Consider the following 14,495-nt stretch of genomic DNA (forward strand, 5'->3'; position numbering starts at 1 on the left):
TTTTCCCCGCACAAACTTCAGCGGAGTCCTCTGAAGAAGAAAAGAGTGATGGATTTAAGTTCATTCTTTTGTTTTCCATGCGAAACATAATGTCACATAGAAGTTTTTAGAAGTAGCAGCTCTCAAACCTTTCTGCAGTTTCCTCACAGTGTTACAATAACAGTCCATTTTCCCTTTTCACCGTCTTTAACTAGAAGCAGCAGATGTAGTGGGTCAAAATCAGTTCCTCTGTTGATTTGGGCAGTTATTTCAATGAGAATGTGACCAAGTTACAGTTTATAAACAAAATTGATTTGTTTCTTAACACAGTAGGTAAATATGCCTGAAATAACTCTGTGCCACTTTATTGCTACTTACGTAGAATTTGAGGGAAAATATCTCTATCACTTACTTTTCTTCTGATTATGCACTTAAAATTCCCTGAGTTAGATATTAGTACTGGTACTGGTTAGTACATCATTAATACCTTCACCGGAACACATTTAAAGTTCTTCTTCTCTTATTTTAAACAGTATGCCTGCAAAGCACAAATTCTGATAGAATTTTATGAACATATTTTTAAGGGCTACTGTAATTTTGCAAATAGCAAATTTGCTATTTAAGAACCTCCTTCTTGTTCTCCTACAAAAAAATAGTGAAGCCAAATTTTAATTTATGTGGCATCTCCAGCAGGATCACAATTTATTGTTATTTATTTCCATGTTGCCATTCTTTCAGATATTGGGTTATATAATGTGTAAAATTCTATGCAGTACTCTGTGGGTTCAAACTTAGAAACTGTAGCTTATATGTCAGTTATTATTGGGATATTTTCCTGGTTTACTGTTTAGAATGTTACAGGATCTCTGCACAATCTCTTGTACTTTACATAATCCTTCTCATGTCATTTACAAAACAACATCAGGCAAAAAGCAGTTTTCAGTTAATTTATACTGTTCAAGTACTGTTGCTTTTCTTTGGAGTCCTGCATTCTAAATCAATGCTTATTACTATATTACATGTAATTGACTTTCTAGGTAATATCTGAAGCAGATAAGGATTGATATTATCCATGAACCTTCAGAATTTGGTTACTGTTCCTTAACCTCCTCTTCTGCAGTGTGTAGAGAGAGTTTGTACCTGTGAGTTTCAGGTTTCCTTTGCAGGTTATTTGAGGCTCACAACACCTCCAGGAGCCCCCAGGGTCAGAGTTTATCTGCCAAGTGTGACCTTTTTTCTACTAGCCAGCATGGGGATGATGGAAACTGCCTTCTCCCATGCTCTATACTGGCCTTCTGTCTTACAAGGACTGATGGCATAGGACTGGTCCCATGAGAAAATGAAGCCAAAGTGAAATTCAAGCTGTTTTGGTGGCCACTGCAGCTGATAATGTGCAGAATGAACATTTCATTCACTGTTTACCCAAATAACAGTTGGTTTTATTGTTGTAAATCCCAACCCTAGTCAAGAGCCACCTTGTATCCTGAAAACATAGCAGAAAAATACCAGTCAAGCTTCTCCTTTAATTTTTTCATTTAAAAAGTGCTTTAGCTTCAAGTCTTAGAATTCAGCTCGCATTTCCAGGGCAACATTTCCTCCATGCTTCTGTGTTATCACAACATTTATTTTACTATCTTCTATCTTTTAAAATAAGAACTGCCTTCACACCATTAATCAGGTCCTAATTTGATTCCTCCCGGTCTCTCAGAGTTCAGAGCAATACAAGCAAAACAAGACAGTGAAACCAAGTTAACTTTGGTGGGTCTACAAGCAAAGTGGAAATCAAATTTGCATCACTAAGCATTTTGAGGGCTCAAGCTTTAGATTACTTACACAGCTGGAAATTGCTGCCTTTTCTGAACAGGCTCCATTCTTAGTCTCATTTTTAGTCCCCATTTTAGTCTTCGTGCCTTGTCATATGACACTCAGCTTTATTTACTCAGATTGTATCCTTGACTCACACATCTAGTGGAAAAGTTAAGTAAATTTTGAGGAGCACATAGAAATAATCTGTGAAGAGATGTGGTAAAAAGTACAGCTTTTCTAGCCATTTTCTCCAGTAGGAGCAGTTTCATCTTAGTCTGCTCCCCTGGAGCAATTTCTTTTTCTCTCAAAACAGAAATCCATAATAGCTCAGAATTACAAATCCAAACCCCAGCTAAGTCTAGTCAAAACAAAACTCTCTGGGTTATCTGCTGGTATATTTCCCTGACAGAAAATGCAGAAATCAAATATTTGCATGAATGAGTGCCTATCTTCACATATACAATAGATAGTCTAAGTTCTCTCTCAACTACAAATTTCCACTTTTCACTGTATTTGTTAGAATGCTTTTGAAGTCCATTGAAATGTTTTTGTACCTTTATGCAATGACCTCTTTTCTCCTAATATATGTCCCATACCTAGCTATACTTGTTGAACTTTTTTTAAACAGTGTCTAATAAATTCTTAGAATTAGCATAAAGCTTGATAAATGAAAGGGAATTACATGGCAATTACTGTGAATCTGTGGTACTAGGTCAGTTTTATAACATTAGAGCTCTGCCTTGTTGAGTGTCTGACACCACCTATTGCGACATCTTCTGCTAAAATAATGTTAACGCCTGATTACTTAATTCTCTAAAATCACTTCCATTTTTATTTCATGCCGTATATCTCTGTATCACTTAGTGTCATTTGCTGATTGTTTCTAGCCACATTTTCCAGAAGTCTCACATTTAAATAACTTAATCATCCAGAGGTCCCTTTGCATTTTCATGGAATGCAGTTTCTTGGCTCAAAAGTAAGCTTACACATTACCTAATTCTTATACTGTTATATCATTAATACAAATATATTAGATATCTTTAAAATAAATTATAAAGGCTGTTTCCTTTGCATTTGCCAGTATACAAATAGTATGTTTATAAAATAAGAAATTGCCAACATGTGATAATAGCTCTTTTTTATTTTTCTTTCCGAACTGTGAAGTTAAATGCAGTCTAATCATTGTGCTACACAGAAAATTAGAAAGGCAGCATTTGGGAGCTAATGACTGCTCAGGGAAAGCTGACTGTGTTTCTTGGGAACATTCAGCTCATGAGCAAAGCTGTTTATACAGGGTGGGAGACATCCTAATGTTGGAGCTACATACAATTACTAATCGTAAATTATAGCATTTACATGACATCTATCTTTGGAGCATACCATATTTTGTGTGCCTTCTAGCTAAGACTGACCACTTAAGTACCTTTTCTCGTTATTTGGCTGTCATTTCCAGCTACTGGTCTCTCCAAAGTAAACAGTTTTCTTGTTTCTCTTAATTTTCATATGTGATGAGATTTATTCCCAGCTGCCTCTGTAAGAAACTGAATGGATTCCAGCCACTGCAGTTGGATTTTTTTCTTTTGTTTTCTTTTTCCTTTTCTGTAACTAATACTTAAGAATCAAAGTGAGGTGTTTGTTTATGAGTTTGACTGTCCTAGTGTGTAACTTCCTTCGACATAACCTTGAATATAAAGCTGGGCCCACGCATGAGCATATCCAGATGCCTGCCCTTGCACACACAGGCACATATTAGCCTTTGTGCTTCCAGCATAAAACTCATTTGAATCTGAATACAAAAGTCATCACTCTTGCAAATTCAAAAGCCACCCACTGAATGGATGTTATTGTTCTGTGTGTAACTTGTGCTGAGGATACCACAAATTGCAAACAGGCTACTGAGTTGTAATGTCTTTGAAAGTTGTTGCTGTGGTTGTTTCTTAAAACAATGAAAAAACCCCCAACATCCAGCCCTTCACAAAGTCCGACTGGCCAGAGCCATGGCCAGTGCTCTCCTTCTGGAAACAAATCAGGGAAGAACACACTATTTACAAGTTTCAATTTTTGCTAGTGTAAATAATCAAACTTTGGGCCTGATCCTGTTCTCAATTACTTAAATTAATTAATGACAGATGTTCAAAATCAGAGTGAAATTCAACCCCCAAGAAAGAATTCCCACAAGTCCTTTATATGACTGTTTTAAACAACTTAAGTGATGCTTAGGCTCTATGCTGGCCCTCTGCAAAGAATAAATTTTACCCAGAATGCTTATTGCTTTGATCCCTTATATATAACTCATATCCTTAAGTTTGCACAGCCACAAAAGATCTATACAGAGCTAAATAGCCAGATCTTCAGCTGGTGTAAATTTATATAACTTCATTGACCTACATGGAACAGTACCAATTTTCACTACTCTGGCTTAAAGAATCTCCATGGGACAGAGGTAAGTGCGTATGGTGGGTAAATGGATGAAAGGCTCTTCAGATGATGAAAGACTATATTGCTCTGGAAGTGATTTAGATTAAACTGGAAAAAAGCCACTCCTTTTCCGGAATAAATCACACAGGGAGTATAATTATGCAGTTAAATTTCTTCTTATGCAGTCAAGCTTGAACTTACCACCACATTTGAGTAAGAAATGAAATGTTTCCCATCTCTCAGCAATACGCCATGTTCTCCATTTAAAACACATATATGCAAGCTATGTAAGTCCTTCTTTATTTTGAAGGGAAGGGTATTTGTAATTTTCTGTCTTATTTTGGAGGCCAAAAATCTGGCCTGGACCTGTGTTCCGTATCACCTTGCCGGTAATAGAGTGGATTTCTAGAACAATTTCAAGGGCAGTAAAGAAAATCTCTTATTTCCTGTTTTATGCTCTCTACTTACCCTTTTTTTCTGAACAGTTGTGTGCCTCAGTCCTAAATACACTGTTAAATCAGGTAATTTATAGAAATGCAGGATTCAGAGCCATTTTAGGGCATTGTTGTTTCTTCTGATTGTATCTGAAATCACAGAATCACAGACTGAGTGGATCATTCAGACAACTAGTCTGCTTAGTTTTGCTTAGTTTTAAAACCACGAACATTTCTCTGTCATGGGAATCCATATCCTACTGCAAGGCACTTTTTTTCCCCAGTTATGTATTGAAGTAATAATTTCTTTCTTTTCAGCTGCTACACATCTGTATTGAAGGCTGGGGAAACTGGCGGTGGTCTGAACCATTCAGTGTGGACAATACAGGGACCTTCCTTCGTACCATTCAGTACAAGGGCCGGACAGCATCACTTATTATCAAGGTTCAGCAGCTCAGTGGAGTGCAGAAGCAAGTAAGGATTTGATTCAGTTTGGAAAAAATAACATGAGTAATTTAAACTGTTACCTATTCACGAATCAGTCACTTTGTTATTTATTCTCTCCTACTGGGATCTGCAAAAAAACAAGTATAGCAGTCTTCTGGGGCCATTTTTGGAAGTTTTTACAACTCTTTTCTTCACTTTGGTGTGGATCTTAGCATTTAAAAGCTCAATTGCCAACACATATTTTATATGTTCCAGTAAACATCCCTTTGCGTGGTTTGTAAATTCTGACAGTGCTAAATTACACAATCTCTTGCATGCTTTAAGCTCTTGAGAAACAGATTATTTTATTTTTAAAGAAACTGTTCATATGTTTTAAAATACATTCTGGGTTGTAATTCAGGCCTTCATATTTTTTAAAGAGAAAGAAGTAATCACCAAATTAACATTTGAAAATGAGCTGCTGTGCAATAACTTTTCACATACTATCTTTGTAAAGAGATCTGTAATAACACTGCAATTGCTCTGCCTGCATTGGCAGAAGCCAGAGCATGTGGTGAACATAACATGTTCAGCTCATGGATATGGCAGAGCGCCTTACGTTGCACAACAGCAATACAGCTGATCAGACAAGAACCGTGCCTGGCGTCACTGAAAGCCCTCCTTAAATTTTATTTGGTAGGTTGTAGCTATGGTGTGTGCCCTCATTAATGAAAAACAAATGGTGATGGCTGTAGCAGAGATACACGTGGAATGATGTTCCCTGGTATAGCTTAGAAAAAGTCAGATGTGTGTTCTATGATGAACAATTCATGCATGATGGACAGCAACAACGCCAAGTCTAATTTGGTCATTTTCTAGGTGGATGCACTTAAATATAGAAATATGTTTTTACCATTTAATGAAATTATAAGCTTTAAAACAGCAGACATACTGTGAAAGGTCTGGATCATTGGCTTGTGATGGGAATGTGAGGTGTCAGTAGAAACCTTTCTTCTGAATTACATCACTGTAACTGCTCAGAGAGGTCTCAGCAATCAGAGACCATCACAGAACTCTTAAAATCCAAAGCAGAACAATGTTAGCCATGGGCAGTACTGCTGCATTCAGTGGGAAGGAAAGTGGATATGTTACATGTTTCTTTCAAGCCCAGATATGGCCTTAGCAATATTTCAAGCATTTTACTACCTAGGTTTCTATGAAATTGCATGTACATGTGGCCAATAAAAATAATGTTTTACCATTCACTGCCTTCAGCAGTGCTTGGGAAACCTAAAGCAGAGAGATTACTCTTCTACAGGTTTTCACACTCTAATTCAATTTTTACCTTTTTTTTTTTCACAATTATTTATATATGTGCTGTATTTTTTGTGTGTTTTAGATCCTAATCTGTGGCAGACAGACAGTCTGTAGTTACCTCTCTGAAAGTATTGAACTGAAAGTGGTTCAGCATTACATTAGTCAAGATGGACAGGCTGTTGTTAAAGAACACATCAACTGCCTTGCAGCCAAGCAGAAATTGCCTTCGTATATCCTAGAAAACAATGAGCTCACTGAGCTGAGTGTGAAATCTACAGGAGATGAAGACTGGTCCCGAGATGTATGTCTAAGTTCTAAACATACAGAACACAGCACTGTCATTCAGGTATGACTAGAAATGGGTATATGGAATATAGCATTAAAAATGTCTGAGAGAACTGGAGACTTTGCATTTAGACTTGTATTTGATATAATAAATATTGAACATTATCATCGTGAAATAATGTGTAATGCCGATCTCTCTGCATACAGGTACCATCTTCGAAGAATTCAATTACATATGTGTGGTGCACAATTTTGACTTTAGAGCCCAACTCGCATGTGCAACAACGATTAGTAAGTACATTTAATGTCTCTGAAATCTAAACATTTATGCCTCACATGTCATATAATAAATTAAGGGCAGAATGACCCACTGTAAATATTTATTAATAGTTTGTTTGAACAGCTGTAATACTGAAATAAAATTAGACTTAAATTGGTGTATTCTGTTCTTTTTGTAGATTGTTTTCAGCCCTCTTTTCATTGTAAGGAGCCATCTTCCAGACCCAATTATTATACATTTAGAGAAAAGAAGTCTAGGACTTAATGAAACACAAGTGATTCCAGGGAAAGGACAGGAGAAAGTACTGCAAAATATAGAACCTGATCTTACACACCACCTGACATTTCAAGCCAGGTAAAACACTTGCTTTCCTTGAAACAGTTCATTGGTATGGAAAAGAAGGAATAATTTACACTTTAACTTCTGCTGCATTTTTTCCAATAGTATGGCAATTGCAGAGGGGATAAAAAGAACAAGTATATGTGGCCTGAAATGAAATATTAAATTTGGTATAACTATGCTAAGCACACTGGCATTTGTTTGGTTAAGCAGTCCATGTACTTCTGTTTTAAAATATAAATTCCTGAATGATCTTGAAATGTTTTTGAGAATACTGAAGAGTTTCTAGGGTCTCAGACACAAAGGTCATTACATTGTCATAACAAATCCATGCATGTCAGGAACTGCACAGGAACTTGTTAGGCATTGTAACTTGATTCATCCATGATTACGTTGAGAGTGTTCCTGCTCAGAGTATATTTGGGAAGCTTCATTAGAGAAAATGTTAGTGCTGCTAATGCTTGATCTTGTTGTGTAAGTGACTGAATCTGTTTTCAACAACAGGGAAGAAGATGATCCATCAGAATGTGCAGTCCCAATCTCGACCTCACTAATTAAACAGATAGCAACTAAATCCCATCCAGGTGGCAATGTCAGCCAAGTACTGTCCGAGTTCTATGGCACTGCTAATCCTCCCCAGCCTGCATGGCCCTATAATAGGAAGGATTCAGAAAGGTAATTCCTTGCTTAACCTTCTTCATGGTTCTTGCATTGCCTTTCCAAATAAACTAAAATCACATTATATATGTCATCAACATTAAATATATTTTCAGTAATTACATGATTCCTGTATGTAAGCTGCAGAATCTGTGGCAGGTGGGAAAAAAATGAGGTCAGCCTATGGGCTGCCCTTGTTTACACTGAGAAGATTGCATCAGTAAGGATATTTAAAAAACTGGACTTTTTTTTATGAATGCACTTTCTTTACTGCAGCTCTAGAGGTTGTTGTTTATTCAGCTGCTGTGTGTTTCAGTACAGAAACAGGGAGTTGCTGTAGAAGCAGTTGTTAGGGAAAAAAGGAAATGTGATTTTATGACTACAGAAGTCACCGGGTTAGTTCTGAAGGATAACGGTGATTCTGTTAAGACATTTATTAATTGACTAAATTTAAGTTTAGCTTATGCAGTTAAAAATATGCCTTTATAGCCTACATGTAGTTAGATCATCTCAGTTCCAGGATGACAAGGTAAGATGTTATGGGTTATAAATCTGAAAGAGGAATTTAACATAAGAGGACATAGTTTTTCTATTTCAAAACCAGAAAAGCCTGACAAATTTCTGAAAATAAGAGCTTATCATTTATAATCTTGAATTCATTATTCTTTTGACTTTATGTTTTTGTTTATTTGCTTTTGAACAGCAATGAGCAACTCTCCCAGTGGGATAGCCCAATGCGGGTAAAGCTGTCAGTGTGGAAACCGTGTGTTAAAACTCTGCTGATAGAACTCCTGCCCTGGGCTTTGCTTATCAATCAGTCCAGGTGGGACCTCTGGCTGTTTGAAGGAGAGAAGATTGTTCTTCAAGTACCTAGTGGGAAAGTAATTATACCTCCCAACTTTGAGGTAACTTTGTCGTTCACATTAACAGGCACAGTTCTGCTAAACATGCTGATTCTGAAGAATGGTTGTTACTCCAGATGATCCCCACTTTCATCGCTGTGTCTGTTTGTTTGTTAATCATGTGTTGAGGAATAGCAGTAACAATAGGAGTTTGCCACGCTGACTGAGTCACCGAGAGAGTGACACACCATACTTGATAGCAATGTTTGAAAAACAATATGTCTTAAAGATGCATAGTTAAAAATTGTCTGTAAGACACTGTAGGCAGAAGACCTTCATGCCATTATAGCAGCCTTCTTTCCTTACTTGCAATTCAGGCAAAAAGTGTACAATGTAATAGCCCAAGAAAATCGGTATAAAGGCCAAATAAAGACTTTGGCTTCTGTGCCGGCCTGTCACTTGGGAAGTGTGTTGACCACAGTAGCAAAGCTGACAGCCCAGAAGGAATGTTTGGTTTGAGAGCATTTTATGTCAAGTTATTTCATAGCTTTTATGTTACCAAGAAAAGTTTGATGATGACATAGGATGAACTACTATCAAGGAAGATTCTTTAGGATGCCTGCCTTCCTGATTTCAGAGTTTTATGTAATGGATCTTCTTACATACCTTAGCTTGGCCATGCACGTTCTTTTTTTATTTTGAAATACTTAAAAGAATTGACACAGCATCTTGTCAATTGCAATTGAACAATCTGATACTTCCTGTTTATTTTGTCATCTTTTTTCCCCTCGTTAATAAACAAAAGGTCTACCTAGTAACACATCTCAGTGTAGACTATGTGCTTAATTCCCCTGTGAAGATCAGTCCCTTATTTGCACGGAGGTTTCATCTACCCTTGTACCACATAGAAGGAATCAGAGGGGAAAGGTAGGGATTTAGATTGACTGCGTACTGAAGACTATGTTTAACTCTTGTGATTCAAATTGTCAACAACTAATAATTGCTCATTTTTCACTTGCAGGAAGCTTTTCAGGTTGGAATATACTGGGCAAACACTAATACTGTGCACAAATCAGTGGCAATTAAACTGGTTCATAATGTGACCTCCCCAAAATGGAAGGATGCTGATAATGGGGAAGTAGTAACATTGGATGAAGAAGGTTTAGTTGAAGCTGAAATAAAACTTGGTGCTTTTCCAGGTCATCAAAAGGTTAGAAGAAAATTTTCATGGTTTGTAACTTTATCATTTAAAAACAAAGTCAGATAGAAAATGAAAACAATCAAATGTATGCAGTGTGAAAGCTCCTCCCTAATTATGTTAATATATGTCCAACATAATGAGAGTATGGAATATAATTTAAAGAATTAGATCACCAAAAACATACTGTGCAAGTCATCAAGATAATACAAGGTAATAATTTTCTGCAAAAAGAATTAATTCTCAATTTTGTTTGGAAAATATTGACAGATGCGACTTCAAAAGTACATGGTGTGGCTCCAGTTATGAAGTGCATGAATATAGGCAGCATTTCAACAGTTAAAAAGAAAATGGCAGTTCTATTGCTACATTTCAGTACCTTTTGTGGGTTCATGTGACCTCATCATGATTTTTATTATCTTACAGTTGTGTCAGTTCTGCATTTCTTCCTTGGTTCGACAAGGTATACAAATTCTACAGATAGAAGATAAAACAACAATAATCAATGATACATCATATCAAATCTATTATAGGCCACAGCTTTCTATTTCCAAACCCCACTCAGGAGAAGAGGTAAAGCACTGCAGATGCTGTTTTTGTTTCTCATCTACTGAACATGGTTGTTTAGATCTGTATCTGTATTTAAATCAGCTGCATAAAGCAGGACTTGAACAGAAATCTTTAGACATAATAATGATGATAAAGTAATTTATATCGTTTAAAATACGGAATACTGGGTAAATTCAACTCCAGTAATTAACTGGGATCAGAAATCTGTGGAAAGCAGCAGATTCTTGCACATTACAGAATTAGTTCTGCCTGTTCTCCATCTGTTCAGGCACTAATGGCCATTTCTGTAAAATAGTCAGCATAATCCATAGTAGCTGTTGAAATTGTTCTCAGAATTTTTACTGAGTTTGCATGTAAAAGAGGTATATTGGCCTGGCAGGCTGAAACCTTTTTGTTATCCTTTTGGGAAGATTCCAGTTATCTGAACAAAGCTGCAGAACTAGAGACGTGCCCAAAGTTTATGTATTTCAGCAAACTGCATCAAATCGTGAATATCAGTTTTCCAATAATCTCACAGTATATTTAAGGACTAGCTTGCACGAATCAAAATTTATGCATGGTCAATATATTTTAATCAACCATTTATACATATTTATTGAAGGTTACATTTATAGTAAAATATGTGGAAAGAATTCTCAGGGTCAAAATTACTAGAGGAGTTGGCAGATCAAATTTTTAAAGTTCACTATTTCTGTGTTGTTTTCCTTCTGCATTAATTTTCTTCATGTCAGTGTCTACAGTTGTGCATCACACAATTTGTGGCAGTCTTATGGGATGGGGAGTTGGAAGAACCTTGAGGCTAAAATCCATTCTTAGTTTTATAACTATAAATGGATTTTCTTCTCACAGTTATGTTACAGCAATGTAATTTGCTTTTGGTAGAGCTGTGTTGTGGAACTGAGAGCAGACTGTAGATCATAGATTAGAGAATCATAAAAAGGCTTGGGTTGGAAAGGACCTTAAAGAGCATCTAGATCCAATCTCTCTGCCACGGACAGGGACATCTGCCACTAGATGAGGTTGCTTAGGCCCCCCAGATATCTTCTGTGTTCAGCCAAATAGCCCCTAATGCAATGGACTTCCTGCAGCCTTTAGTTAGTTGTGGTCACTGAGTGTTCTGTGCAAAATCAACATGAAGAATATTCCTGTTAGGAGCCAGTGTGCCATGCTACCATCATTTTTTTGCTTTCCAGGACTTCCACTCACCTGACAGTACGGTGTTCAGCATCGGTCCGGCTGGGGCACCTCCCAGTGAGGCACTGAGTGCTGTTCCCTGCTGGGACCTGATGTCGGACACCAGTCCCCTAATGGGAGGGGAGCCTCTTACCGAAAAGCGTGTGCTGCTGAGTTTCAGCCCAGGGGGCTGCGCTGGGAGCTGGGACCTGTGGAGCCTTCCCGCTGTCATCAAACCAGAGTTTGCCAGACAGAGCGTGGCGGTGCCCCTGGGGGTTTGCAGTGAAAGTGGATTTTGTACCAGGTACTGTACACTGTACAGTCATGAGTAATGAACTTCCCTTGTTGCTATAAACCTTGGCTAGTAAGAAACCGTAAGAGATTAATGCAAAAGTCAGAGTAACACATGCCCCCCATATGTAAAGGCAAGTCTTACTTTAATTTAAAAATTGTTATCTTCTGATGGTTTTGATGCTTTTATTGTAAATGGTTTAATGTTATGACTGTGTACAAGTTGTACAATTTTTATAATATATGGTCTGCTATTTTTTATGTGCATGCCAAATAAGAGCATGAAAAGTTTTTATTGAGGATTATGGTCTTTTTTAATTTGTGGGTAACAATTTAAGAGTTTGAGGACTTGTGACAGTACAAAAATTTAGATTTTGTTTATAAAAGGTAAACATATATTTTTGTAATCATAATAAGTGGATAAAGCAGAAAAAGGATGAAACTATTTTGAGATTGCAGCAAAGAAAGATTTCCAAGTTTTAAACTTTGAACTGTGCAAATGTGCATTCTACTTACAAACAAATGCATCCAGCTAGTTAAAAATAATAGTCCAATGACTTGTCATGTGCCCAGCTTCAGTTCTCAGACCTGATATCTGAATCTATTCATTCTTATACTGGCACAAACAAGAAACAATCTACTGAAATTAGAGAAGCTAAGTCAGTATATATTAGCAGTGTTGTGATCTTTCTCTCGCCTGAAGTGCTTGATATCATTCCAACCCTCATACAGTTCCTCTGTAGAGTCTAAGATATGTCGCGGATACTAAAGATTCTCAAAATGACTTCAGATTTTAAAAAAATTTAATAGAAAGAACAAGGAAAGGATTCCTTGTAATAACAGGCATAGAGAATCTCATATTCCTAATCAAATTTTCAGGCTGTTCAGTGATTTTTAAAATCACTATGAAGTGAAGCTTTTTAGAAATAGCCAATGAATTTGCATAAGAAAAAAAAAGAATTTATCTTTATGCATGAAGATGTTTTATGTAGCTAATGAGTAGAACTAAATTAATTTATTTTCATTTTGGAAATTGATGTGCTAATGATCCATAACATCGACATTTAAAACAGTGATAGCATTGTGGATCATTCCAGGGGAACAGTCAGTTACAGATTTATGTATTTGTTCAAATATCTTCAATGTGTATCAGAAAAGTATCCATGCAAATTCTTCTGGAAAATTTTAAAGATTTATGTTGAAAATTTGGACCTACAATCTCCTGGTTTTAATTTAATATAAATCTCTGCTGGCTAAGACTCTCATCTTGAAGACATACGTGTTCAATTTAACTCATGAGTAGTCTCTAGTTAGAGATTTCTGCTCTAACGTGTTTTAGGCTATTTCCATGTGTTGTTCCGTTGAAGTGGAGATATGTACTTGCCTAAATATAGATAAATATCTATGGAATTGGAACGTGATTATAAAGAATCTTACAGATGCTAGTTTTGAATGGTTTTAATTGTTCAGAGTAATAATACGTAAACATTTCATCCAAAACATGCATAATCCAATGTATCTGTTTTAGAGCTATAGCACTGACTTATCAAGAGCATCTTGGCGTGACGTACCTAACACTTACAGAAGATCCCAGTCCTCGTATAATTATACACAACAGGTGCTCCATTACACTGCTTGTAAAAGAGAATTTCAAAGGTAGGTACTGTGCAATAATTAGAAACAGTGCGCTGTTGTAGTATAAATTATTTTACTGTATCTCCAGTACAAAATTGAGTTCAATATGTGTTTTGGTTATAACAAGAACTTGATGCCCTCATAAAGGTCTGTCTCAAAGTGAGAGACTCTGGAAACTATTGGAGCTAATTGTGAAGTCAGGAATATGAACTTAAATGTCTCCAGGCTTTTGGGTCTCTCTTGTTCCAGCTGTCAAGGTGACTCAGCTGTAGGAAGCTCATAGGCAGTAGAGTTTTATTGACATCAGTTCAATCCCATGGAACAATTTTATTTTCTCAGATTTACAAATGTAACAAAAAACACATTGTCAAAATTCCAGTTAGAGTATGTTAAAATAATGATCAGTGGAACATTATTTATGTAAAACTTAATGAAATTTTTAAAAAAAAGGAAAAAACCCAAACATACAGTATTCCAACCAATAGAAAAGCAATACTTCTATTTCTTAGTAATATTCAGACAGAAACTTTTTCATTTCTGTAAGCATCAGTGAGTTTTGATTTCATATGGGTTTTAGAAAGTGCTAATCCTGCATATTTTATAAAATTTCAGATACACCAAAGTTTGAAGTTTATTGTAGAAAGATTCCAGCTGAGTGTTCGGTTCATCATGAACTTTACCATCAAGTCTCCAGCTATCCAGATTGCAAAACAAGAGATTTATTGCCCAGTATTCTTCTGAAAGTGATGTCATCTGATGAATCAGTAAATGAATGGAGTGATGTTGTGGACATCAACAATCAAGGAACACAAGTAAAGCATTATAAACTATTTCCTAGTTCACAG

The 14,495-nt window shown here is 36.4% G+C and overlaps 1 protein-coding gene across 5 annotated transcripts in view; it reads left to right on the plus strand.

Moving 5' to 3' along the window:
* The window catches only part of VPS13B (vacuolar protein sorting 13 homolog B), a 429,201-nt gene that overhangs the window by 387,243 nt on the left and 27,463 nt on the right, over positions 1-14,495 (plus strand). For all 5 annotated transcript variants that reach the window (XM_017806398.1, XM_017806401.1, XM_017806402.1 and 2 more), the window contains 11 exons: positions 4,956-5,111; positions 6,463-6,726; positions 6,873-6,956; positions 7,124-7,299; positions 7,789-7,959; positions 8,645-8,846; positions 9,805-9,993; positions 10,408-10,554; positions 11,745-12,028; positions 13,544-13,671; positions 14,263-14,462. In XM_017806398.1, coding sequence (XP_017661887.1) covers positions 4,956-5,111; positions 6,463-6,726; positions 6,873-6,956; positions 7,124-7,299; positions 7,789-7,959; positions 8,645-8,846; positions 9,805-9,993; positions 10,408-10,554; positions 11,745-12,028; positions 13,544-13,671; positions 14,263-14,462 — 2,001 coding nt within the window. The remainder of the gene's footprint in view (positions 1-4,955; positions 5,112-6,462; positions 6,727-6,872; positions 6,957-7,123; positions 7,300-7,788; positions 7,960-8,644; positions 8,847-9,804; positions 9,994-10,407; positions 10,555-11,744; positions 12,029-13,543; positions 13,672-14,262; positions 14,463-14,495) is intronic.

Source organism: Lepidothrix coronata, unplaced genomic scaffold (assembly GCF_001604755.1).
Source record: "Lepidothrix coronata isolate B3197 unplaced genomic scaffold, Lepidothrix_coronata-1.0 Scaffold15, whole genome shotgun sequence".
Lineage (NCBI taxonomy): Eukaryota > Metazoa > Chordata > Aves > Passeriformes > Pipridae > Lepidothrix > Lepidothrix coronata.